The sequence below is a fragment of the Elephas maximus genome, chromosome 11, assembly GCF_024166365.1.
Source record: "Elephas maximus indicus isolate mEleMax1 chromosome 11, mEleMax1 primary haplotype, whole genome shotgun sequence".
Classification (NCBI taxonomy): domain Eukaryota; kingdom Metazoa; phylum Chordata; class Mammalia; order Proboscidea; family Elephantidae; genus Elephas; species Elephas maximus.
In genome coordinates this window covers 7,432,484-7,460,261 of record NC_064829.1, presented here as the reverse complement: position 1 = coordinate 7,460,261, position 27,778 = coordinate 7,432,484, and the positions used below count along the sequence as shown (strand labels likewise).

The following is a 27,778-nucleotide window of genomic DNA, read 5'->3' as shown; positions in this document are numbered from 1 at the left end:
AGTGGTTAAGTGCTATGGCTGCTAACCAAAAGGTTGGCAGTTCGAATCTACCAGGTGCTCCTTGGAAACCCTATGGGGCAGTTCTACTCTGTCCTGTAGGGTCCTATGAGTCAGAATTGACTTGAAGGCAATAGGATGGTTTGGTTTTATCTGATTTCACATATTATAATAAGTCATAGTTGTTATAACAAAAGCTAAAAATGAAAGGTTAGCTGCAAGGCGGGTACCGTGCTAAGCACTATGTATTATTATACCATTTATTCTACAAAACAACTCCACGAGGAAATTAAAACACAGACACATGACCAAGGACCCCATGGCTAGCAAGTAAAACCAGTATTTGAAAACATGCTGTCTGTACTCTTAACTGCTGTAACACACAAGTCACTTTTTATGGAGAAAAAGTTCAGAAAATATGATTTTTGACATTCCCAAAACTTACACTTCTCAGTCAAATCTTACTTTCCACTGTAGGAAAAACCTTTTAAACAAGAGTATTTTATTTGTTCCAAAAACACAGTAAAATCTTAGGATGGACCTTTGGTGACTGGACTGCTTACGAGGAACACATCTCCCATAAACCACCTCTTTCCTGTCTTCACAGAACATATGGTTCTCAGAAAGCTCTAAATGTACCTATATTTTAAAAACAAGTCTTATGTTTCAAAATATGAACTTCCACTCTACAATAGAAAGCACACTTCAAAATTACAACTCTGAGCAGAGAACTCTGAGAACTAACGACTCAAAAAAGAGGGACGGTATCTACAGAACCTGGTGCTCACCTTTAGTCTCACCAGGAAACTCATGTAACTACTTCATTCTTTCCCACGTTATCAGGAGAATCCACACTAGTAGGATAGGCTGGGTGAGAAAGCAGTGGGCACAACAAAACAACTCCAATATGGATATGAAGACTTAAAATCGTGAAAATGTCAATACTACCCAAAGCAATCCATAGATACATTGTAATACCAATCTAAATTCCAACAGCATTCTTTAAAGAGGTGAAAAACTAATCACCAACTTTATAAGGAAAGGGAAAAGCCCCCAGGTAAGTAAAACATTAGTGAAAAAGGAGAACGAAGTAGGAGGCCTCACACTATCTGATGTCAGAACATACTATACGGCTACAGTAGTCTAAATAGCTTGGTATTGGTACAACAACAGATACATAGACCAATGGAATAGAACTGAAAACCCAGAAATAAATCCATTCACCTATGGACACCCGATCTTCAAAAAACGGCCAAAGTCCACTAAATGAGGAAGCGATAGTGCGATACTTAAGGTTGTGTGTCAACTTGACTGGGCCATGATTCTTAGTGGTTTGGCAGTTATAATGTAGTTTGGTACTCATATGATGACATGATGTTGGTAAAACTGGATATCCCTTTGCAGAAAAATGAAACAGGATCCATACCTCACACCAAACACAAAAACTAACTCAAAATGGATTAAAGACCTAAATATAAAACCTAAAACTATAAAGTTCATGAAAGAAAACACAGGGACAATGCTTGGGACCCTAATTTATGGCATAAAGAGACTATCAAGCGTAATTAAAAAGGTACAAACTTCAGAAGATAAACTAAATAACTGGAACCTCCTAAAAATTAAATACTTACACTCATCGAAAGACCTTTCCAAGTAAGGAAAAAGAGAACCTACAGACTGGAAAAAAATCTTTGGCAACAACATATCTGATAATGGTTTAATCCCTAAAAAATACAGGAAACTTCAATAACTCAACAATAAAAAGACAAGTAACCCATTCATGAAATAAGCAAAGGACATGAACAGACACTTCACCAAAGAGGACATTCAGGTGGCCAATAAACACATGAAAAGATGCTTGTGATAGATGCAAATCAAAACCATGATGAACTATCATTTCACCTCTGCAAGAATGGCACTGATCAAAAATTCAGAAAACAATAAATGCTGGTGAGGTTATAGGGAGACTGAAACTCTCATATACTGCTGGTAGGACTATAAAATGATACAACCGCTATGGAAAATGATACAGTGCTTCTTTAAAAAGCTAGAAATATCATGTGATCCAGCAATCCCACTCCTAGGAATATATCCTAGAGAAATGAGCCGTCACACGAATAGACATATATGCACACCCATGTCCATTGCAGCATCATTTACAATAGCTAAAAGATGGAAACAGCCTAAATGCCCACCAACAAATGAGTGGATAAACAAACTATGGTACATACATACAATGTAATACTACGCAACGATGAACAACGATGAATCCACGAAACGTCCCACAACATGCATGAATCTGGAGGGCATTATGCTGAGTGAAATAAGTCAACCACAAAAGGACAAATATTGTATGAGACTGCTATTATAAAAACCCAAGAAAAGGTTTACACACAGAAATAAACAATCCTTGATGGTCATGAGGGAAGGGAGGGCTGGGCAATGGAAATCACCAACTAGATAGTAGACAAGCGCTAACTGGTAAAGGAAAAGACAATACACAATACAGGAAAAGTCAGCACAACTTGACCAAGGCATAGACACAGAAGCTTCCTAGACACACAGAAACACCCTGAGGCACCAAGTTACTGGGGCTGAGGACTGGGGACCATAGTGTCAGGGGACATCTAGGTCAAATGGCATAACATAGTTCATGAAGAAAATGTTCTATGTCTGACTTTGGTAAGTAGTGTCTGGGGTCTTAAAAAAGCTTGTGAGCAGTCATCTAAGATATATCGCTTTGTCCCATCTTGTCTGGAGCAAAAGAGAATGAAGAAGACCAAAGACACAAGGGAAATATTAGTCCAAAGGACTGATGAGCCACATGAACTACAGCCTCCACCAGCCTGAGGCCAGAAGAACTAGATGATGCCCGGCTACCACCACTGACCACTCTGACAGGGATTACAATAGAGGGTCCCAGATAGAGTGGGAGGAAAACATAGAAAAAACTCAAATTCACAAAAAAAGACCAGACTTATTGATCTCATAGAGACTGGAGAAACCCCCAAGACAATGGCCCTCAAACACCCTGCTAACTCAGAACAGAAGCCAGTCCTGAAGTCCACACTCAGGCAAAGATTTGACAGGCCATAAAAGAAACAACACGTGAGAAACGTGCTTTGTAGATCAATCAAGTATATGTGACCAAATGGGCAACACTTGCCCAAAAGCGAAGACCAGAAGGCAGGAACGGCCAGGAAAACTTGACAAATGGACATGGGGAACCTGGGGTGCAAAGGGAGAGCGTGCTGATGCATTGCGGGAATTGCAACAAATGTCATGAAACAAATTGTGTATACATTTTTGAATGAGAAACTAATTTGCTCTGTAAACTTTCACTCAAAGCACACATGCACACACACAAACAACAAAAAAAAAAGCACTGAATTGAAATAAATTCAGTATGTCCTAAAAAACAAAAACAAACAAAAAATGGATTTTTTTTTAAACCTTTCTTGGAGATACAGTAACTCAATGAGCACCTACTATGTGCTAGGCAAAGTTCAAGGCACCTTGGATAAATCACTGAACGATGATACTGCCTTGGTGGAGCTCACATTCTAGCAGTCATAACATCCTTCCCCAGCTATTTTCTTTGAACATAATAATCCAGGCATTAAGAAGGACCAAAATGTGTTCTCAAAAACCACTCTGGCAGGCAACTGCCAGTTTGTGGTCTGGCCTCTGGCAGGCCCCAGCTCCTTATTAGCACAGAGCCCTGTCTCTGGAGACGGAATACCTGGGCCCACCTCCTAGCTCCACTACTTACTAGCTGTATTACCTTGTACAAATTACTCAATCCTCATCTGTAAAACAAAAATAATCAAAGCAATTACCTCACTGGATTACCTGACACATAGAAGGCACTAAGGTACTAAAACAAAAAAACCAAACCCATTGCCATCGAGTTGATTCCAACTCACAGAAACCCTACAGGACAGAGTAGAACTGCCCCATAGGGTTTCCAAGGAGCAGCTGGTGGATTTGAACTTTTGGTCAGCAACCAAGTTCTTAACCACTACACCACCAGGACTCCAATAAGGTACTAGCTGTTGCTATTATTATTATCGTATCCAGAAAGTTAAAGACTACTCAGGAAATAATGAGTGAAAATAACTGGTGGTTTTAGACATTTTATATGGCCCATTTACTCCCTCCATTACTACTACTTTCAAGCGTTCTTCCTCTTTTCCACTAAATTTAAATTATTCCAGCAAACTCTGGTAAAAAACTATCAAACTTGATGTCTATACATCACATTCAAAACAACAATTCATCTTGGAGTTTCTTGAACACAGAGAAAAACTTTTAAGTCAAAATTAGACTCATTTTCCCTAAAAGTAAGTAATTTTAGCATCAGAACTAGCAAATATGAGCTATGTAATTGCCTAATTTTAATGCCTGGACATGTAAATAGTAAATTCATTAGGCCTTTGATGTTGTTCATGAGCTGACGTTAATTCTCCACCTGACTCACTGCATATAATAAAAAACACAGGTGCAGTCATCTGAAACGGTTCATCTACTTGATAAAAACAGTCCTCATTCTCGGTTCAAAGTCTGAGCTAATCTCAGAAGGGTTAACGTCCACAACTTAGAAGTAACTAGATTGAAAAGTACATAATGCAAATCTTGCCTTTCCCAAAGTAAAGAAAAAAAAAAAAAAAAACCCAAACCCGTTGCCATCTAGTCGATCCTGACTCACAGCGAACCTATAGGACTGAGCAGAACTGCCCCAATAGGGTTTCGAAGGAGCGGCTGGTGGATCCCAACTGCCGACCTTTTGGTTAGCAGCCAAACGCTCTCAGGGCCCCTCCCCCAAAGCAAAGCTGGTAGCGCAGTGGTAAGAGCTACCGCTGCTAAGCAAAAGGTCGGCAGTTCGAATCCACCAGCCGCTCCTTGGAAACCCTATAAGGAAGTTCTAATCTGTCCTATAGGGTCGCTATGAGTCGGAATCATCGACTCCATGCAACGGGTTTTGGTTACTTACAAGGCAGGCTACTAACAGTTTCAAAGCTGCTTTTAAGGGAATCAATTTTGATTAAAAATAGTTCAAGATGGATTGCAAATCTGATCAGGTTTTTGCACCATTAAAGTGGAAAGGTGCCGGGGTACAACATTAATAGGCACACACGATAACAACGTCTTACATCACATGGACAGTTTTGACCCTAATTATAGGGTTGAAAGTCCTTAACTGTGGAGCTTTGAGTTTTAGTACAGAAGATGCCTTTGATTGTCCAGGGGAAATCTGAGGGAATAGACAAAGTGTGTTGTCCTCCAGCAACCACCCCACACGAAATCCTAACCAACACACAGTAATATGCTTTTATGCGTTTCACAAGAAGCGGTATACCCATTTCTCCAGAGTCCGTCATGATAACGGCCTCCCTGGAATGAAGAATGGCACGGCTTCCCAAATACGGAGGCAGAAAATGACCTGCCAGTCATTGCTCTTTTTAAGTCAACTCCAAGGGCACAGGCCCTTCTTCAGCTGGGAGGAGCAGAAGGCGATGGGTTACAGAGCAGGAGGCTGAGAAACAGGCCCGTGATCCTTCTCGGCTGGCACGTGTGGGGCCCACACGTGCAGGTGCCCCGCGCTGGCGCTGGCGCTCACCGGGCAGTAGGCCAGGCTCTGTCCTGATCCCCACCACCTCCGCAACCCCCACCCGGTCGCGCGCCGCAGGGGCCCTCCTCGCCTCCCGCTGCCCTGCGATGTGGGCCCAGGCTACCTCCACGGACGGCGGCGCCGCCGCGCAGGCCGGGCGACAGCTCCTTGGATGCCGCAAGAGTGCCACTCCTCAGCGCTGACCTTCCCGCCTCCCGGCCGAGGCCTGGCGATGCGGGTCGGGTGCCGTGCCCGCGGCTGCCGCGGTTCCTCGCCCTCCACCACCGAAGTCCGCAGCCACGCCCCCACGACGAGCGCTCGGCACGCTGGGCCTCGTAGTCTGGCGCAGAGGCAGCGGGAAGTTCCGCTGTGGCCCAGAGCGACGGCACGTGACCGGTCGCGCGGCAGAAATGACGTCACAAGGACCCAGCGCGCCGTTCGCAGTTTCCGGAAACAGAATTGTGGATACCGGTTCTGGTGAGTGTAGCGGCAGAAGTTCCGGCCCTTGCTTTCTCCTCGTCGTAGGCCCTGCGCGCCGTGGCGGAGGTAGAAGGGCACTCAGTTCCTACCCGGGCTGGCTTCGCGTTAGCCCTGTGCGTTGAGTTCCTGTCTCGAGGGGCTTATTGTGCCCTCAAGCCCAAAGCAGAACAGGTACCACTCGTGGAGGCCGACAGGCGCAGTTGCTGCTCAAGACTGAGGGAGGAACCAGGGCCGCGCCTTTTCTTCCCATTTTACGCTAAGAAGATTTGGAAAAGACTTAATGGTTATTAAGCTGATTCTATTTTTCTTAGCCGAAGGAAACGGAGTGTTGTATTCGAAATAGTGTTTCTTTTGAGCGGCGGATCCGAAACCCGAGCAGGAGGTTAAGAGTATTAGGCTGCGCAAATGATGGAAGGAGGTGCACTTGCTGAAAAATTCCCTTGTCTCCTTTACTGCATGCTCTTGAGCCCCCTGAGTTGACTCCATCAAGCTGTCAGATCCTGGGTAGACCTCCTGCTTGAGCTTAAGCCTGGCGGCCCTGGTACCCTGCTCAGACGTTCACTGAGAAACTGAAATGACGGAGAGATGTGGCTTACCTCGAAGGAAAGCCTGATCTAAACGCCTATTTGGAGGTTTATTGCATATCCAGTCAGTTGACTGTTTACTCTAAGCTCCCTCCTCGAAAGTTCTGAGGGACAGCTCTCTTCCTGTTTGGAGTTTGTTCATTATTGTAATTTGACGCTCGGTTTTAAACATTCTTATCCATTTCTGCGGTCGTTTGGAATGCTGTCTCATTGGTTCTGACAGAATCGGTTATCTTTTCGAGACATCTAATCTGTGGAAATAGAGTTGCACAATATTGTTGTAAATATAAGTACAGTTCGCGCTTAAATCTCAATACTAATTTTAGGCAATACAGTTTCAGCCAAAAAGGTGTATCAGATGGCTTCATTTGAATTTAAAACCTGTGTGTATATCTTTATTAGAAAATAAATGGAAGAAGTGAAGATAGGGACTTGATAATGTGATGGTCAGTTGTACTAGATGATCATGTTGGTTAGTTCTGCATAGTATTTTTTGGAGTGTTTTTTTGTTTTTGTTTTCTCTGATCAAGTTCTCTGTATTTTGGTACCTGGATATTTTGCTACCTCAAACGGTGGATTGTTTTTGATGGTTACTATTGAGTGGATTCCAACTCATGGCAACCCCATGTGTGTCAGAATAGAACAGTGCTCCAGACGGTTGTCAAGATCTTTCAGTAACAGATTGCCAGGCCTGTCTTCCGAAGTGCCTCTGGATGGGTTTCAACTGCCAACCTTTCGGCTAGTATTTGAGTGTTTAACCTTTTGTGCGAACCAGTTTCCTTTGAAACCCTTCCCTAACTCAAGTCATAGTGACTCGTATTTCCTCATTCCCTTAAGCAACTTTCTTTAAATTGTTACCCTTTTTCTTTACTCAAAAGTTTTTTTCATTCCCTTCTTTATATCTTTCAGCTTCTGTGCATTTAATCTGAATTTGCTGAATCTCACTAATCTTTTGATTTTTTCCCTCTTTTCCATTTACTTTGAATAATATAGCCTAATGTTTTAATAGTGGTATGCAGGGTATAAACTTCTTGAATGCATAATTTTCACACAGTCCTTCATTAAATTCTTCTGTAGTGGAAGTTGAGTAAATTTGTTAACCCAAACCAAACCCACTGCCGTCGAGTTGATTCCGACTCATAGCGACCCTATAGGACAGAGTAGGACTGCCCCATAGAGTTTCCAAGGAGCGCCTGGCGAATTTGAACTGCCGACCTCTTGGTTAGCAGCCGTAGCACTTAACCACTACACCACCAGGGTTTCCAGATTCGTTAAATGAATGAATAAATGGAGCAATGTAACAATTCCTGTCCAATAGTTATTTACCTCTCCTGCCCATTTTACAGACAGGAGCCCTGGTGGTGCAGTGGTTAAAGTGATTGACTGCTAACCAAAGGTCAGGGGTTCAAAACCACAAGCAGCTCCAGGGTAGAAAGATGTGATGGTCTGTTTGCATAGAGATTTACAGCCTCAGAAACCCTGTGGGGTCACTACAAGTTGGAATTGATTTAGAGGCAATGGGTTTAATTTTTGGTTTCCTGTTTTACAAGGAGACCTAGTTAAGTGCTTGGCTGCTAACCAAAAGGTCAGTGGTTCAAACTCACCAGCTACTCTGCTGGTGCTTCTGTATAGATTACAGCCTTGGAAACCCAATGAGGACATGTCATAGATTGAATTATGTCCCCCCAAAAATGTGTGTATCAACCTGGTTAGGACATGATTCCCAGTATGGTGTGGTTGTCATCCATTTTGTGATTGTAATTTTATGTCGAGAGGATTAGGGTGGGATTGTAACATCACTCTTACTCAGGTCATCTCCCTGACCCAAGAAAAGGGGAGTTTCCCTGGGTTGTGGCCTGTACCACCTTTTATCTCAAGAGATAAAAGGAAACGGAAGCAAGCAGAGCATTGGGGACCTCATACCACCAAGAAAGTAGCACCAGTAGCAGACCTGTTCCTTTGGAAACAGGGTGCCTGTGCCTGAAAAACCTCTCCACCAGGTGAAGATTGAGGACAAGGACCTTCCGCCAGAGCTGACAGAGAGAGAAAGCCTTCCCCTGGAGCAGATGCCCTAAATTTGGACTTGTAACCTACTAGACTGTGAGAAAATAAGTTTTTCTTTGTTAAAGCCATCCACCTGTGGTACTTCTGTTATAGCAGCACTAGATGACTAAGACAGAATCTGGTACTGAGAGAGTGGGGTATTGCTCTAACAGATACCTAAAATGTGGAAGCAGTTTTGAAACTGTGAATGACTAGAGGAGCAGCAGTGAGAGAGGGCCAGCAGCAGCAGAGAACCTGCAGTGGCAAGGAGGTGGCAGTGACAGAGAACCAGCCGCAGGAGACCAGGGCCACACAGCGCTGGAGCCGACCCCCGGAGTGAGAAAGCTGAGTGCCTGTGCACAGGAGGCTTCCTGGTGGAGTGGGGTGCCCCCAGGCACTTATCGGTGGAGCTTCTGAGCTTCGGAACACTTGCCCCAGCAGGGCAAATGTGAGAGTGAGGCCCGAGAAGCTGAGAGGCCAAGAAACCAGGAAGCAGAAGCCAAAGAGACAGGGAACACAAGAAGCGGAGCTGCCTCAGTCTCAAAAAGCATGGCCATGATCTCAAGGATTTCAAAGGGTGGAGCTGTGGCCTCTGGTGTTTCTAAGGGTGGAGTTGCCACTCAGATAGTCTAGGAGAATGGTGTGCCTAAAGCCCAGGGAGCAGAGTTGCTGTCCCAGTGGGCCTGGAAGGTGGAGCTGAAGCCCAGGGCGAGGGGCCTCCACTCAGAATCCAGAGAGTATGGCTAATACCTAGAGTCTGGAGGGCAGGGCTATTGTGTAAATTGTCTCAGAAAACAGAGGATTATTTTCAGAACTTTGAGGGTTAATGTAATATGTTCTGCTGACTTGCTTGGTACCTGTTATCCCTTCTGTCCCTCCAGTTTCTCCCATTTGTAATGGAAATGTCTGGCTTGTGTCTGTTCTGCCATTGTACCTTTGGGAGCAGGTAACTTGTATTCCAGATTTCACAGATGAAGGGGAATGTTTGGATTTTGGTATTGGAGTTAAGACTTTTTCTATGATATGATGGGATGAATGTGTTTTGCATGTTGCAAGGGTGTGATTTTCAGGGGGCCAAAGGGTGGAACGTCAAGGATTGTACTATGTCCCCCCAAAAATGTGTGTATCAACTTGGTTAGGCCGTGATTCCCAGTATTGTGTGGTTGTCATCCATTTTGTGATTGTAATTTTATGTTGAGAGGATTAGGGTGGGATTGTAACACCACCCTTACTCAGGTCACCTCCCTGACCAATGGTAAAAGGAGTTTCCCTGGGTTGTGGCCTGCAACACCTTTTATCTCTCAAGAGATGAAAGGGAAGCAAGCAAAGAGTTGGGGACCTCATACCACCAAGAGAGCAGCACAGGGAGCAGAGCACGTCCTTTGGACACGGGGTCCCTGCACCTGATCTTCCCAGAGCTGACAGAGAGAAAAAGCCTTCCCCTGGAGCTGATGCCCCGAATTTGGACTTGTAACCTACTAGATTGTGAGAAAATAAATTTCTCTTTGTTAAAGCCATCAACTTGTGGTATTTCTATTATGGTAGCACTAGATGACTAAGGACTAAGGTTGGAAACGCTGGTGGCATAGTGGTTAAGTGCTATGGCTGCTAACCAAAGAGTTGGCAGTTCGAATCCACCAGGCGCTCCTTGGAAACTCTATGGGGCAGTTCTATTGTGTCTTATAGGGTCACTGTGTATTGGAATCGACTCCTCAGCAAGGGGTTTTCACATATTACACAAGGAAAATTTGAAAGAAACTTAATGATCATTAAGCTGCAGAGCTGAATCTTGAAACTTCCTGTCCAAAAATAATTCCATTTACTTCACTTTCTACCTGATTTGGATGCCCATTATGAAATAGGGTTCTCAGAAGTCTTTGCTATAAGTTCCCAAACTTTTTCTGTTTGTGATGCTCTTAGTATCTCTGTTTTTTTAGGCCAAAAGAAATACCTAACAGTTTCACTTATTAAGTAGTTCAGTCCAAAGACTTTGGTAAGTATTTATGTCCTAATGACTTTGCCACTTTTTGTTTTTAAACAAATACATATAAGTTGAAATAAATAATATTTGTATTTAGTTTTTAATAGCCGCAACTGCTTACTAAGGGAATGTGTGCACCTGCTGGGCACTGCACAACTGCTCAAACCTTGAAATTAAGTTAGATAACTGTCTTCGTTAGCTAGTGCTGCTATAACAGAAATACCACAAGTGGATGGTTTTAACAAAGAGAAATTTATTTCCTCACAGTAAAGTAGGCTAAAAGTCCAAATTCGGGGAGTCAGATCCAGGGGAAGGCTTTCTCTCTCTGGAGAAAGGTCTTTCTTTTCAATCTTCCCCCAGACTAGGAGCTTCTCTGTGCAGGAACCCCGGGTCTAAAGGACCTGCTGTGCTTCCAGTACTTCTTTCTTGGTGATATGAGGTCCCCCCTCTCTGCTAGCTTCTCTTTCCTTTTATCTCCTGAGAGATAAAAGGTGGTACAGGTCACACCCCAGGGAAACTCCCATTACCGTTGCTCAGGGATGTGACCTGGTAAGGGTTACCATCCCACCCTAATCCTCTTTAACAAACTTACCACCACAAAATGGAGGACAACCGCAGAATACTGGGAATCATGGCCCACCCAAATTGATACACACATTTTGGGGGGGGACACAATTCAATCCATAACATTCCACCCTTTGCCCCCCCAAATCACATCTTTGCAACGTGTAAAACATATTCATCCCATCATATCATAGTAAAAGTCTTAACTCCAAGTCCAAAATCCAAAAATTCCTATTCATCTGTGAAATCTAGACTACAAGTTATCTACTTTCAAAGTACAGTGTCAGAATAGGCACAAGCTAGACATTTCCATTACAAATTGGAGAAACTGAAGGAAAAGAAGGCATAACAGGCACCAAGCAAGTCAGCAGAACATATTACAGTAGCCTTCAAGGCTTGAAAATAATCTTCTGTACTCCGAGACCATTTACACAATAGCCCTGCCTTCCAGGCTCTAGGTATTGGCCACACTCTCCAGATTCTGAGTGGAGGCCCCTCAGCTCCACCTTCCAGGCCCACTGGGACAGCAACTCTGCTCCCTCGGCTTCAGGCCCACCATTCTCCTAGTTCATCTGCGTGGCAAATCCACCCTTAGAAACATCAGAGGCCATAGCTCCACCCTTTGAAACCACTGAGGTCATGGCCATACCTTTTGAGACTGAGGCAGCTGGGCTACTTGTGTTCCTTGTCTCCTCAGCTTCTGCTTCCTGTGGCCTTTCAGCCCTCGGGTGCCACACCCGCATCTGCCCTGCTGGGGCAAGTGTACCAATGCTCTGTAGCTCCACCAGGAAGCCTCCCGCTCACAGGCACTCCGCTGACTTGCTCCATGGGTCAGCTCCAGCACTGGCGCTTGTCTCCTGGGTCTGCTGCTGCCTGTTCGATGCTGCTGCTGGTCCTCTGCTGCCGTTTCTCACCATCTGTGCCTTTTCCAGTGTTAACAGTTCTCACTTCCAGGTCTTCTATCCATTCAGTTTTAAAACCGCTTCCACGTTTTAGGTATCTGTTAGAGCAGCACCCCACTCTCCTGGTACCAAATTCTGTCTTGACTATCTAGTGCTGCTGTAACAGAAATACCAGAAGTGGATGGCTCTAACAAAGAGAAATTTAGTTCTTCACAATAAAGTAGGCTAAAAGTCCAAATCTGGGGCGTTGGCTCGAGGGGAAGGCTTTCTCTGGAGGAAGATCTTTCCCGTCAATCTTCCCCTGGACTAGGGGCTTCTCTGTGCAGGAACCCCGGGTCTAAAGAACACGCCCTGCTCCCAGTGCTTCTTTCTTGGTGGTATGAGGTCCCCCATCTCTGCTAGCTTCCCTTTCCTTTTATCTCTTGAGAGATAAAAGGTGGTGCAGGCCACACCCCAGGGAAACTCCCTTTATGTTGGCTCAGGGATGTGACCTGGTAAGGGTGTTACAATCCCACCCTAATCCTCTTTAACATGAAATTACAGTCACAAAATGGAGGACAACCACAGGATAATGGGAATCATGGCCCAGCCGAATTGATACACACAGTTTTGGGGGGACATGATTCAGTCCATGACAGATACCATGCCACCCTCATTTCCTGTTTCACATTGATTTTCTTGTAGTAGCCCCAAAATCCCAGCTTCACAAAGTTATAATGTCATTAAAAGGAATATAGTACAGTCTACACAGTTGAAACTGTGATCTACCTGAAACTAGTAGTTTCTGTGATCTCTGCCAGAAGTCAAGTAACAAAATGCTGTGCCGAATGAGTTTGTTGTAGTGCCCCAGGGCACCTCAGCACACAATTTTGGTACAGAGGCTGTAGAGTAATTTAAGGGTCAGAATAGAAATGAAACTAACCAAAAATATCCTTTGCTGGCTTTAGTATCAATAGTGACTTTTATGGATGAGGTTATAGGTATGTTCGGGTATTATAATTAGTACTAGCTCTCTAGTATATTCAGAAATTCATACGTCACATATATAACCTTTTTTCAGTGTTCTTGCCACCATGTGACTTTTTAAAACTCTTAGTTGATCACTGAAATTAAATGACTAGCTTCTAGTTAAAATCATTTTAAAGTCTTAGCATTATTGTTTACAAAATAATATCAATTTTTTGCCATTCCAGTGTTGGTTTATGAACTTCTACCATCAATCCAAGTAATCAAAAATGGAAAATTCTGCAAAAGCAGAGGAATATGAAAAGATCTCTTTTGAAGAGGGAAAACCATCAGTAAATTCTGAAACGGTGTCTTCATTCAGTATTAATGAAGACACAACAGCTTCTGGGACTGGGCCTTCTCAAGAGGCTCTTACCTGTGAGCGAGTAGGCACACCGAAAAAGAGAAAAATAGAGGTTGAAGATGATCTTATAAAGGAAAGTTCTCGTTGTGGGGAAGACACTTCATTCAGAAAAAGAAAACTTGATGCTGAAATTTTCCCAGAGGAGAAGGGCTCTGGAGATGATGATAGCATTTCAAAGAAAAGGAAAATAGAAGCTGATGATGTTCCAGCAAATGGATCTTCCACCGGAGATGGCTCTCAGCGAAAGAGAAAAAGAGAACTTGAGGATGTGTCTGAAAAACAGAGAGTATGTTGAATGTATTTTCTTTTATTCATAATGTAATATATGAAATTGAAATGTGAGACATCTGTGGAATAATTTTTTTTTTTTTTTACATAATCTTAGTAAGTTAAAAGTGTTCTTAATAGGATGCGGTCTTAAGGCACAGCAGACTTTTAACTCTTATAATTGTTTTTGTTAAGGCGAAACTTTCCCTGTTAATGAGTTAATTTTATGTTATTGCAGGATGTTTGTTGGACTAGAAACTTGAAAGTCAGTTTTTAGTTTGTTTTTTTGTAGTGTTTTAAAAAAAACAACCATATAAAGTATAGATGATTCACGCTTTTACCTTTTTTGTTAGATGTTCATCTCTTTTTGTGTCTGAATTGGTTGAGATCATCACTTAAAGTGATGAATTTCAAAATCACCCCCAGCTTTGCATTCTTTTATTAATATAATTGCCTAAAGAAATACATTGTTTCTAACTTTGGTTAATGTATTCTGCCTTCAGTTTTAGCTAAGTGGTTGCAAAAGCCTGATATTTAGAAGGGTTGTTATAGAGCAAGGGATAAGCAAGTAATTTACACCTAGGAATACCATATTGCAAAGGAACCTGAGGCAGAATCCATAACTGGAAAAAAAGAGTACTTTGATGAATGAGTAAAATTCTGTTATTAACCCTGAAGAGGAAAGTAGCGGATAGGCCACACATTTGCCATTGATGAAGTGTGAATCCCTGTAGCAGGGAAACTTGTGTCATTTTCAAACTTTTGCTAGCTGCAGAACTCTTGTTTTCAAGTGAAAACCTTACACTCAAACCTGATGTGTAGGATAGGTAAAAGATTGAGGCACTTTGGTTGAAAAGGGGCGTGAGAGGGAGCTGAAGCTCTTTTCCTACCATGGCATTTTTATAGAATACCCAGGGCCTCAGGGAGAACAGGCTGAAAACTCTTGTATTAGATTAATAGCAAATAATACTAATAAAAAATATTGACATTGAGCATAGCCTATTAAGTTCTAATTTGTTTACATATATTATCTCAATCCTGACAATTTTATTAAAAATAATTATAGTTATGATTATTCCTATTTTATTCCCTTATAGGAAGTCCATCCATTGATTGTCATTTATTGAATTGAATAAATTAGAACTCTGGAAGAGTATTGGTTTCATTAAGACATCGACACTGAAGTTAATACAGATGAAAGATCAAGATGAAAATATTAAACCTAGAGATATTTTTAAAACTAGGAAACAGGAAAACAACTTCTGATCGTAGTTAGCAGGATTTCTGTGGTTAATGCCATTACTTAGTGAATTTTACCTATTCCCGTAGTATTTTATCCTTATATAGGCCTACATGTTCTTCTGGGCCTATTTTTACCATTTTCTGATCCTTTTGTTCCATTCTCTTATTTCCAGAACTTTGAAGAAGGACATAGCTCAGTAGTGGCTGCCCACTACAATGAACTTCAGGAAGTTGGTTTGGAGAAGCGTAGCCAAAGCCGTATTTTTTACCTAAGAAACTTTAATAATTGGATGAAAAGTGTCCTCATTGGTATGATTGTTTTTTAGTTTTTGGTTTAGAATTAGAAATTTTTACTTTAAATAATGTGTCATTTTTTTTCTCCCAAAATGGTTAACCACATGCCAAGCTCCTAGTCTTTAATCCCTGTGCATATAGTTATCAAACCTTGATTTAGTAAAGTTGGAGCCAACTTTTGGTTGAGTACATAAGATATTAAGGAGTATTTAATTGTAATAATACTTAGAATGACTACTTAATAGCATCCCCAAAACTCTGAAACAAATTCATTGCTGTTGAGTCAGTTCCGACTCATAGTGACCCTATAGAACTGCCCCATATGGTTTCCAAGGCTGTGAATCTTTACAGAAGCAGACTACCATATTTTTCTCCTGCAGAGCGGCTGGTTCAAACCACCGACCTTTCAGTTAGCAGCTTTAACCACTGCACCACCTTAATTCCATTTCATTCTAATAGTTTTGGAGCAGTGGCATAGTCATGTTGGATTAAATATTTAGGTTACATTAAGTCAGTAAAATTTTACCTCTAGGCCTTTAAAGTTCATTGGTGATGCAAACCGTTCATGTGCTCAGCTGCTAACGGAAAGATTGGAGAGTCAATTTCACCCAGAGGCTCCTTGTAAAAAAAAAACTGGTGATCTACTTCTGAAAAATCAGCCAATGAAAACTGCTCTGAAACACATGGGGTTGTCATGAGTTGAAATCCACTCAGCAGCAGTTGGTTTTTACTGGTTCTCCTAGCTTTGATGATAATTTACTAATTTTTAAAGATTAAAAATGTCTGGTATTTAATGTTGAATTGAATTCTGAAAGTAACCTTCAAAAAGCTGGCTTAACTTTCAAAAGTGCCACACACAGAGACTAATCTCTAATGCTAGGAGATCAAGTTAATTAACTTTTAGTTGTATTTTGAAATGTTTACCAATTGTTATATATTAGTTTTATAAAGAAATGTGTAATAGTTTATATTACGTGTCAGGCAGAGATTAGTAGGTCATGAGAGGTAACAGTTTACGCTTTGGTGAAATGAAGAAGAGATAATTATGACTAATTTCTGTTTTATAGGGGAATTTTTAGAAAAGGTGCGACAGAAAAAAAAACGCGATATCACTGTTTTGGACCTGGGATGTGGTAAAGGTGGAGATTTGCTCAAGTGGAAAAAGGGAAGAATTAACAAGTTAGTTTGTACTGGTAAGAGAAATAAATGATGTGGGAAAGAATGATTTGTGGTCAGCCGGGTGAAAGATCTCATTTTCAATATGACACTTTTGGCAAGATAGATGGAGACTGTGCACAAGATAAGTATTTTTAAAAATGAGTTCTCAGACATTCCTGATGGGTATATAATATGGGTAAGGAGCCTGGGATAACCCATCCTTTCTCAAGGAAGGAAGCTATCAAAAACGGTTGGAATCCTGTCTAAAGGGCAAACCTGTAAATGCTTCCACTGGCCAAAGATAGAACAATTTGAACATCAAATGGAATAATGATTGCAGTGGATTGAAACATCAAATAAAGGAATAAAACCTCATTGCTCACTGTTGTTGATTGCTAGGAAACTTACTATTCTGGATTTCATAAATTAGGGAGGCGAAATCAAGCAGTTATTTCAAACAATATTTCAAGGCAACCAAGTAGTTGATAAGGAAAGTTTCTTCTTTTTTGAAAAATTATAGGTAATAAATACAGGAGGAATGATAAAAATCACCGTTTTCCAGCACTTGATGAAATAATAGATCTAGCCAACAGTCATAAAAAGGTGCTAAAGCTGTTAGGGGAAAGATTGATAGTAACTTAATGAATGAATCATCTGAACCTACTGATCAGCCTTCACACTGAAAGTGGGACAGCCAGGTATGGTGCTTTTGCTGATGTGATCAATAATAGGAAGTACCCAGCATCACCTACAAGGCAGTGCTTAACTGAGCAGTTCTCAGACTGTTTGGTTTTAGGTCCCATGTGTACTCTTAAAAATTAATAAGGATCCCAAAGAGCTTTTGTGTACTTGGCTTAAATCTGTTGATATTTATTGTAACTAAGAATTTTTAAAATATTTCTTAATTCATTAAAAAATAAAATTTAGTGAGAAGACTGGCATTGTTTTACATTCTTGCAAATCTCTTTAGTGTCTGGATTAATAGGAAACAACCGAATTCTCATATCTGTCTCTATATTCAATGTGTTATACATTATTTTGGTTGATGAGTAGTTCTAAAATGAAGAAATATTTTAACAGCCTTTTCAAATAATTGGATATTCATGTTTGATACTACATCAAACTCAACAAGTGGAAGTTCTTTAAACATTAATTGTATTGTGGAATCTGAAATCCTGTCTGTGAACTTTTCTTCCTCTGTTACGTTAAAATCCACTGTTCTGTCTTGTACTTTGAGTGAACCTTTTTGCCCCACATGGTTTTGTAATATTTGGAAAATATTTAATTACTGAAGTTATGCAGATCCTCCAAATGTTGACATCAAGAAATCACATTTGCTTTTTTACCTGTCATAAAACTATAAGTGCTGGGAAAATGCTTGTGATGGTGGATACAAGTTTTTCAAAAATTCTAATTTCTACTTGAAAGCTCGGATTTTGTCATTGGCAACAAGTAGTATCCATTGTTTTCCTTTAAGTGGCAAGCCGACCTTGTTTATTTTTCAAGAAAACTTCTGCTAGGTATCCAAATCTAAATAACCATAGTGGTCTGTTGGTGGTTCTTTAAAGTTATCATAATTTTCTCTGGAAAAAGTGGCCAGGACGGCTCACAACTCACACAATCTCAACAGTGCTTTTCTTCAAGACAGCCATCAAACTGGTATACAGAAGTGTTTTGTAACTTCCTATTTCATCACGTGCCAACAACAATAACAAAAAACCAAACCCACTGCCATTAAGTTGATTCCAACTCGTAACAACCCTATAAGACAGTAGAACTGCCGCGTAAGGTTTCCAGGGAGCAGCTGGTGGATTCAAACTGCTGACCTTTTTGTTAGCAGCTGCAGCTCTTAACCACTGCGCCACCAGGGCTCTATGTAGGATGTTAAAAAGACATGTATTCAAGAGTCAGTACAATTAGTTTTTCATTTTTGCTGAATTATCAAGAGCATTGTTTAGTAAAACTCGCGGTTTTTTTTTTCTGCTAATGTATGGTGATGAAGGATACATGAAGTATTACTAGTACAGTTTGGTTGCACTGTAACCAAACATAGGTTCTTCTCCTGTCCTAGTGGATTGAAATAAGACAGACGCTACACCACCAGTTGCGAGGGAAGCAGAAAGTGGAAGCTTATTATTTATGCAAACAAGGAGCGACGTGGGGCCTAGTAGCTGAAAGACCACACGCTCCCCGCCCCGGGGGAGCTTGGACCTTTTATGCCCTCCAGTCCCCAAGGGGCAGGGATTGGTGCCCCAAATCTGACACCCCGATTCCTCACATGTCCGTATTTGGAGATTCAGGTGATGAGCCATGTTGCAAAGGAAGGGACATTTCACTCTGCAAATGGCCTTGGGTGCAGCTGTGTGCCAGAGAACATCTTCCTCTCTGGTGATGTTCAAGTCGGGTCAAGTTCAGGGCCACGGCCCTTCAGGTCCTGTGCATACGCCAAACTCCTGGTTCTCGCATGCATGGGATCCTGGTGCCAAATTCAAAACGCAGTTAGGGCTGTGGTGTAGTTGGGCCAAGCCACAATTAAAAACCATGACTTTTGGCAGGCTGTGAAGGGAGGGGACTGCAGTGGAGTGTGGGAAGCCTTGACAGCAGCTTCAGTACTACCTTGTACTCATTGCCAAGGTGCTAGCAATTTTATCTACCATCGCTTTTGTACCATCCATGCAAATCTCAACATAGTTGTTGTTGTTAGATGCTGTTGAGTCAGTTCTGACTCAGCGACCCTGTGTGCAAAAGAATAAAACACAGATCCATCTCATTGAGGGTCTTCCTCTTTTTCACTGACCGTCTACTTTACCAAGCATGATGTCTTTCTCATCCGGTACTGGTCCCACCTGATGACATATCCAAAGTATGTGAGACGAAGTCTTGCCATCCTCATTTCTAAGGAGCGTTCTGTGTGTACGTCTTTTAAGACAGATTTGTTTGTTCTTCTGGCAGTCCGTGGTGTATTCAGTATTCTTCGCCAACATCATTATTCAGAGGCATCAATTCTCCTTCAGTGTTTCTTATTTATTGTCTAACTTTCATGTGCATATGAGGAGACTGAAAACACCATGGCTTGGCTCAGGCGTACCTTAGTCCCTAAAGTGACATCTTTGCTTTAAAGACCACTTTAAAGAGGTCTTTTGCAGCAAATTTGCTCAACACAGGGAAAAAGGCAAATAACGTATTTTATGAGAATAGTTTTGTCTTATTAAGAAAATAGTTCTGATCTTGGAGACCCCCTGAAAGGGCCTCAGAAATCCTCAAGGGTACACAGACTGCATTTAAATCACTAGCTTAAATAATTGAACTTCAGTCTAAACAAGCTCTTAGGTCTAACGACAGAAAATATAAGGCCTCGAGGGATATCCCAACTCCACTGGATACAATCAGCCAAATCTAAAATGTAGGCAATTCTGCGGGACAAATGACCTCATTTCCTCAGCATATGAATGTTGACTTAAGAGATTATCAACCAGATGCAACCTGTGGACCTTTTTTTGTGTCATTACTCAAACATAAACACTGCAAGAAAGTTGGAGTTTAGATAATTGGGGAAAATTAAACATGGACTCGGTATTAAAGACAATGACCGTATAACAATGTTTTTTGCCTTTTTTTGTCCAAACTGGGATATTTTTTTCTGGGATAAAAACCATACCAGATGGAACTCTTAGATACCATGTGTGTTGCAGGACTATGCTGGGCAGACAGAACTCTGAGATAACAGGTGTGCTGGGCAGACCAGTATTTATGGTCACCCAAATAATAGGTGGTGTTTTGTTGGACATGATAATGATACTGTGTTCTGTTCAAAATAGTAGTTTTAATTTGTTAGATACACATACTGAAGAAAAACTGAGGTAAATGACAGGATATCTGGGGTTTGCTAAATTCAAGCAAAAGCAAAAAGTTGAGGGGAGAAACGAAATTACGTGACAAAATCTTGATGGTTGTTGAAGCTAGATACATGGGTATGTGATAATTGATTGTACTAGTCTTTTTACTTCTAAATATATTTGAAAATGCCTATTAAAAAGTGAAACGTAATGTACAGGGGTGAGGAAATACATGAATTAAAACAACTCTATTAGTATTATTTTAAAAATAGGTTAAAATTTACCGGTCCATGAGTGGCATGAATGGTTTGCGCTCAACTACTAACCAAAAGGTTGGTGGTTTGAATCCACCTGGCAGCACCATGGAAGAAAGGCCTGGCAGTCTGCTTCTATAAAGATTACAGCCAAGAAAATTCAATGGAGCAGTTCTATAATACATGGGCTCGCCATCAGTTGGAATTGGTTCAATGGCAATGGGTTTGTTTTAAGTTTACATTCCTTAATAGTTCATGTAAACAGCTAGCAAATATACAATAAGTAAAAATTATATATATGATGTTTTTAGTGGTAGAGAGTGATAAAACTTATTGGTTGAACATACAGAATTCATTAAGTATATTTGGATTAATGAATACAATATCACCTTGAATTCATCATATTTTATGACGTTATTTTGGTTGCTGTTTCTGAAGTTAAATGTGAGTTTTCTTTTACTAGGTTATATCTCATTCTCAATTTACACATAATGCAAGGTGATGTTTTCATTTTCTTGTCTTTTCCTTGATAGAGACTCTTATTCTGGGTATTGGTAGATTTTGTATCTTTTTAAATTACAAAAAGTATAATTTATAATTTGACTAAGTGTAGTATTCGATTATTCTCAATGAATTTGCTTTTACTTTTTTAAAGTCTTTTGTGCTTGTGTTTTAATTAAAGTACATATTGCATCCACCACCTGTCAGTTTGTTGTACTGTGATGATTTGAATGTTGCTCTGAAGCTGGAAGCTATGCCGCCAGTATTTCAAATACCTGCAGAGTCACCACGGTGGGCAGGTTTCAGTGGAGCTTCCATAATAAGACAGACGAGGAAGAAAATCCTGGCAATCTACTTCTAAAAATTAGCCAGTAAAAATCAGAATATTCTTCAAGACTTCAGCTTGCTTACTTTGGACTCATCATTAGGAGGGACTGATATCTGGAGAAGAACATCATGTTTGGTAAGGTGGAGGGCCAGCAAAGGTGACGAAAATCCTTAATGAGATGGATTGGCACAGTGACCGCAGCAGCGAACTCAAACAGACCAATGGTTACGAAGATGGTGCAGGACCAGCCAGTGTTCCATTCTCTTATTCATGGGGTCACCGTGAGTCAGAGCTGACAAGATAGCAACTAACAACAACCACAAATATTGCATGAATTATAAATATGCCCAGGTAGAAACTTGTTATACCCAAAATTGGGTTTATATTGTTGGGATTTTAATTTAAAATTGTATCTAAACTTTCCGCTTTTGACTTTGAGTAAGCATTTCAAAATCATGGTAGAACTTTTCTATTAGCACTATCTAATGAAAAAGCCTTTAGTCCCTTTTGAAAATTAATATGGCATTTTCATTGGAATAGTAACTTTTTCCTCTCTTTTATTTTGAAGGAAATACAACTTTTCCCTTGTCCTAAGGCTGGATTTCATGCCAAAGTTTAGATTAATTTCTAGATTTTCACCATTCTTACATTTACATTTTGTTACTTCTCAGTCTGTGAGCATAGTTAACAGCAGAGTTTTGAACCAGTTCTTCCCGGTTCAGTCATGGCTAGGGAAATGACACTGGAAGAGACCTGAATTTTTAAAATTGGGTGAACAGGAATAGGGAAAATTACAGGTCAAAGCCCTGCTAGAAAGTTAATCTTCCACTTAGAAGACAAGAGCAGTGTACATGTTACATAGCAACCAAATCTTTTACCCATCAGATTTTGAGTAGAGACAGTCAGAAACATTGATGCCTCGCTCAAAAATGGCAGTGGACCTCACCACTTTGAATGTGTGTGCTACGCTCCTCGGTCCTGCCAATAATCCAATCTCGTGTATCAGGCTGCTAAAAGGGCTTGCTACACCACTTCCGAGTCTCCCATTCAAGACTTCATGCCATGAATTTTCCTGTTCCATTTATCATTATAGATCACTCAAATTGTAAAAATTCAGCCTTCTTCCAGTTTTGCTTCGTCAGCCACGACAGATCTGGTTTGAAGCCCTGGTTAACAGTTACTCTCTTCCCTCTCCAGATATCGCTGATGTTTCTGTCAAACAGTGCCAGCAACGGTATGAGGACATGAAACACCGCTGTCGTGGTAATGAATATATTTTTAATGCAGAATTTATAACTGCTGATTGTTCAAAGGTACAGTTTTTTTTTTGTTTGTTTGTTTTGTCTGCTTTTTATGTTTTTACTTTGGGTAAATGATTTGTTTTAAAAATCAACTAATTTTTTTCATGTCCTTTGAGACATAAATCTTAGGACATGTGTTTTTAGTTTCAACAAGAAATTTTATTATGATAAATGTTCTTAAAAGACTGGGTACCATAGGGATTTTTTACTTTTAATAATGTAAACTTCTGAAATTGTTGCTTTTCTGTTTGGACTTATTTTCTAATATTTTGAAAAATATAACTGAACTTATAGTATGTCTCGTTCATCTTATAATTTATTGGGGAAATTTACCAACATATCAGAATCTGTGTTTTTTTTTTTTCCTACATTCCAGCTATTTCTGAATCTTTTAACAACTATGAAGTTTAAAAACTGCAGAGGCACTTGGGTGGTGAAAGTCTCACCTTGAACTTTATGTTCTTTGTCTGACTCATTAGCTTACTAACCTATTATAGTTACTCATACACATTTCTTTTGAGGTTTTGAAAGTAAGAAGGAAAGGTGGTAATATACTGCTAGGAAGTTGGAAATCTTTAAAACACTTTTACATTTTTTTAAAATACCTAAGGCCAGTCTTTGTTTTTTACTTTAGCTTTCAGAGTAAAGCCAACTGTGAAAGGATCGACTCCTTTAAATGTCATTTGATTCATAGCTTTTTTAACATGATTTCAGAATCCCTAGTTTTTTGAGTTACTGTAAAATGAACAGTCAAATTATTCTATTATACCAGAGTAAGAGAATGATTTCATTATCACCCGTATTAAATAGAATTAATGTGAGGGAAAGGATAGATTGCTGAGAGGGCTCATTGTTGTTGTTGTGTTATTAGGATCTGTTGAATCGATTTTCAATTCAGAGTGACTCAATTTGACAGAGTAGAACTGCTCCTATAGGGTTTTCTGGACTGTAATCTTTACAGAAGCAGATCACCAGAGCTGCTGAGTGGCTTCATTTGAACTGCCAACATTTTGGTTAGCTCCTATGTCTACTTTTTTCATAAGATCTCTAAATTCTAGAAATTAATTTATGGCAAAGTTTTTATCCATATTCTGGTTACTTTAAAGTCTTAACTCATTTTAATTTATTTCAGGAACTTTTGATTGGCAAATTCCATGATCCAGAAATGTGCTTCGATATCTGCAGTTGTCAGTTTGTTTGTCATTACTCATTTGAGTCCTATGAGCAGGCTGACATAATGCTCAGGAATGCTTGTGAGAGACTCAGTCCTGGAGGCTATTTTATAGGTACCACTCCCAATAGCTTTGAGCTGATGTAAGTACATTTCAATGTATTATGGTTTATAAAATGTTTAGTATTAAGCTTACTTAATAGTAAAAAAAAAAAAAGTGCCACCATTTGTTTCCTAGTAGCAAATGTTTATCAGAATTAAGGTTTATAAAACATGGGATGTTAACCTTAAAGTAGTAAATTTTTATCAGAAAATAGTCATCATTTCTCATCAGAAGTTTTTTAATGTACCAGTTGTTTCTCTCAATTATACCAATTGTATTTGTTGTTGTAATGTGCCCGCTGAATCAATTCCAACTCATAGCAACCCTACAGGAGAGAATAGAACTACTCCATAATGTCTCTTAGCCTGTAATCTTTACACTAGCAGATCGCCAAGTGTTTTCTTTCATGGAGCCACTGGTTGGATTTGAACCACCAACCTTTCTGTTAGTAACCCAGTGCTAAACCACTGTACCACCAGGACTCTTTCCCAGTTAGACTGATTAGGACCAATTAAATTTACCTGATTAAATTAATGCGCAGTTATTGGTGGAATGACTTATGTGTTTAGAGTTGAGTAAATGTTGATGATATATTTGAGCAAATATTCAAAATCTAAGTTCAAAAGATAAATTTACAGATGAACTTCTAAAACTTACCCATGTGTAAATTGGAGATTGATGTTATATCAACGTAGAGGTTATAGAGGTAAACTAACTGCAGAGCAGATACTGAGGCACAGAGACTGGACCGTCTATCAGGATATTGGTATTACTTCTAGCCTGATTTTATAGGTGAGACTATTAGTGCTCTTTAATTATATTGCCTCTTAAAAGTAGCTCAGATTCAACTGAAGAAGCTAATCAAATACATTTTCATTTCATGATGTAGTTTTTCACATGCGTAATCTGATCAAAGTAAGTTTATGTTGCAGTCTGAGCTAATAACAATTTTAATCTTTTCTATTTTGGGGGGCGTGGGGTTTAACCCTTATAGAAGACGCCTCGAAGCTTCCAAAACAGAATCATTTGGAAATGAAATATATACTGTGAAGTTTCAGAAGAAAGGAGATTATCCTTTATTTGGCTGCAAATATGATTTCAACTTGGAAGGTGTCGTGGATGTCCCTGAATTCTTGGTCTATTTTCCATTGCTAAATGAGTAAGAATGTCATTAATCTGTTACTACCTCTTTTTGCCTTAGGACAGAAAGAAAAGAAAAAAAAAAATCAAAGTATTCATTCCTTATTTTGAATGTGGCCCGACATAAGGTTTATATATATATATAACAGCATCGTTAAAAAGACTGTAACCTCAGACCCAGGATTGGTGCCGTAGATCTCTTATAGCCTTACTATTTTGTTTTTATTTTTTCCCCATTTCATGGAATTGTATCCTGTGGGTAAGAAAGGGAGCTTGTTGCCCTCAACTTGTGGCAGAAAATACCTAATATTGCAAGCAGCAAAAGATTTTTTTAAGTACCTGCTGGTAACTCAGATAATATAAAATGAAACTTCATAAGTCAGAGATCCTCATTTTGATAGGACAGGTATTGAAAGTTGTTTTGCATTTCACCATAGCTTTGAAATTGCCTGTGTCTCACAGGCACTGTTGGTAATAAAAATCCTGGTTCAGGAATGTGTTAACCGATGCACCTCAGTCTGTAGGAGTCCTGGCAAACCCTAGACATTGTAAAAGTTGGGGGTACCAGCCTTTATCAGATTAGGCTTCAAGGCCTTATGATGCGTATTCGTCTTGGGGTTTCCCTGGTAGGGAGAGTATGATAATAAGCTTAAATGTAGACCATGTCACAGTTTACCGATCTTGATTGGTTACATTAAAAAAAAAAATTTTTTTTTTTAATATTAACTGAGAAAAAGAGCAGCTTTTATTTGCTTATTTTTGGTTGGTTATTATTTGAATTGTGCGTAAATCAGTTTGTAAAATTATGGATACAGAATTTTCAGAAGTTTTACAATATAAACATTTTTTGCATTAATATAAGAAAATTAAATAGCACTGTCATTTAGCCTGAGGAAAATATATGCATAATTTATAAACACAAGCTATAAAATTAAAATTTCTTTTTTATTGTGCTTTAAGTGAAAGTTTACTGTTCAAGTCAGTTTCTCATACAAAAACTTATACACACATTGTTATGTGACCCTAGTTCTTCTCCCTACAATGTGACAGCACACTCCTTTTCTCCACCCTGTATTTCTCATGCCCATTCAACCAGTTTCTGTCCCCCGCTCTGCCTTCTCATCTCACTTCCAGACGGGAGCTGCGCACATAGTCTCATGTGTCTACTTGACCTGAGAAGCACACTCCTCACCAGTATCATTTTATGTCTTATAGTCCAGTCTAATCTTTGTCTCAAGAGTTGGCTTTGGGAATGGTTTTAGTTTTGGGCTAACAGAGAGTCCAGGGGCCATGACCTCTGGAGTCCCTCCAGTTTCAGTCAGACCATTAAGTCTGGTCTTTATACTAGAATTTGAGGTCTGCAACCCACTTTTCTCCTGCTCTATCAGGGATTATCTGTTGTGTTCCTTGTCAGGGCAGTCATAAAGTTAAAAATTTTAAACCACATTTTGTTTTTGTATTCTTAAAATTAGTAAACTTTTGGCAAATATTACTACTTTTCAACTTTATAAGAAAAGAAATTAGATAAATGTTTTGAGTATATGACTGGTGTTTTTAGACTTTCGGTTAATGAAGGTGGAGATTTTAACGTACCCAAAAAGATAAAGAATAAAATGAAAGTTTTTTTGTTTGTTTTTTGTGCAAAGCAAGCACTACCAGCCTCTGCTACCTAAATTGCCTAATGATAAATTTATAAAGTCACAAGTCATCACTTTTAATATCTAGTTTTTTTCTTTATTATTGTTTATCAAAACAGGTATTAGAGAAGACATAGGGAGTTAGAGATGCCTTTTTGCAATTTCTTTAAGAAACCAAAGTATACTTTTTTTAATTTTAAGAAGTTTTATTATAAGATTGTGAAAATTCACTCCTTAAAAACTCAGTCATATCCGCACAGTAGTTTAGAATTAAATTAGGACTTTAATCAGATGGATATTTTAGGATCTGATGAAAAAGCTTGTAAGTCATAACTTCTGTTAACCAAGAAATAGCTCTCTTAAGAAAGGGGAAAATGCTTTTAATCAAAAAGTTGTGGACTGAGACATATTTGAAAATGCTCTAACTTCTGAGAGAAAATGACTTTGGTTCAAGATCTCATTGACCCCTGTCTTTTGTCCCTATTGGCTGCTAAAAAGCATACTATCTAGCTAGCTATACCATTTTCACACGCTCTCTAAATGTGTAGACCTCTCATTTATTGCATTCACTTCAGTGAACTTGGAAATTATGGAGTACTGCATGATCACCTGGCAAGTCATCCACTCATATCTTTTTTCTACATTTCTACAGTGAACCCTCAGTATCCTTTCTCCAAATCATAGGACTTAAGTTCTTGAAATCTAAGGTTTATAAAAATTATGGTTGTAAAAATTATGATGCTACTGGAAAAAGATTTAAGGTGAGAAATGACTATGAACTTGTTAGATAGTTCCTAAAATTTAAAACCTTAGTTATTACATCCTATATAAAGATAACGTTAATAGCTGTTTATAAACCAACACTTAGTACTATCAGACATGGAATTATCCTTTTTTTCCCTAGTCTTTTAATATTTTTATGTAATATTACGTACTTTTAATTTTTGTCTTTAAAAATACTTAGAAATTTGTTTTCTTCCGTTTTCTTTTTTTTCACTTTTATTGTGCTTTAGGT

At 39.6% G+C, this 27,778-nt stretch overlaps 2 protein-coding genes across 6 annotated transcripts in view; one reads left to right on the top strand and one right to left on the bottom strand.

The window, feature by feature from the left end:
- The window catches only part of FAM210A (family with sequence similarity 210 member A), a 60,074-nt gene extending 54,259 nt beyond the window's left edge, over positions 1-5,815 (bottom strand). The window contains exon 1 of the mRNA XM_049900292.1: positions 5,733-5,815. The gene's annotated coding sequence lies outside the window, so the exon portion shown is untranslated. The remainder of the gene's footprint in view (positions 1-5,732) is intronic.
- Positions 5,816-6,002: 187 nt separating this feature from the next.
- Positions 6,003-27,778, top strand: part of RNMT (RNA guanine-7 methyltransferase) — a 46,627-nt gene continuing 24,851 nt past the window's right edge. Inside the window, exons 1-8 of one of the 5 annotated variants that reach the window (XR_007519202.1) lie at positions 6,088-6,259; positions 13,356-13,817; positions 15,214-15,349; positions 16,402-16,527; positions 22,609-22,724; positions 23,845-24,026; positions 24,981-25,145; positions 27,416-27,524. Coding sequence is in view for 4 of the 5 variants with exons in the window: in XM_049900286.1 (XP_049756243.1) it covers positions 13,398-13,817; positions 15,214-15,349; positions 16,402-16,527; positions 22,609-22,724; positions 23,845-24,026; positions 24,981-25,145 (1,145 nt within the window). In the remaining variant the exon portion in view is untranslated. Of the gene's footprint in view, positions 6,372-13,355; positions 13,818-15,213; positions 15,350-16,401; positions 16,528-22,608; positions 22,725-23,844; positions 24,027-24,980; positions 25,146-27,415; positions 27,525-27,778 lie in introns of all 5 variants that reach the window. The other 4 variants (XM_049900286.1, XM_049900287.1, XM_049900283.1 and 1 more) reach the window with 4 other exon arrangements.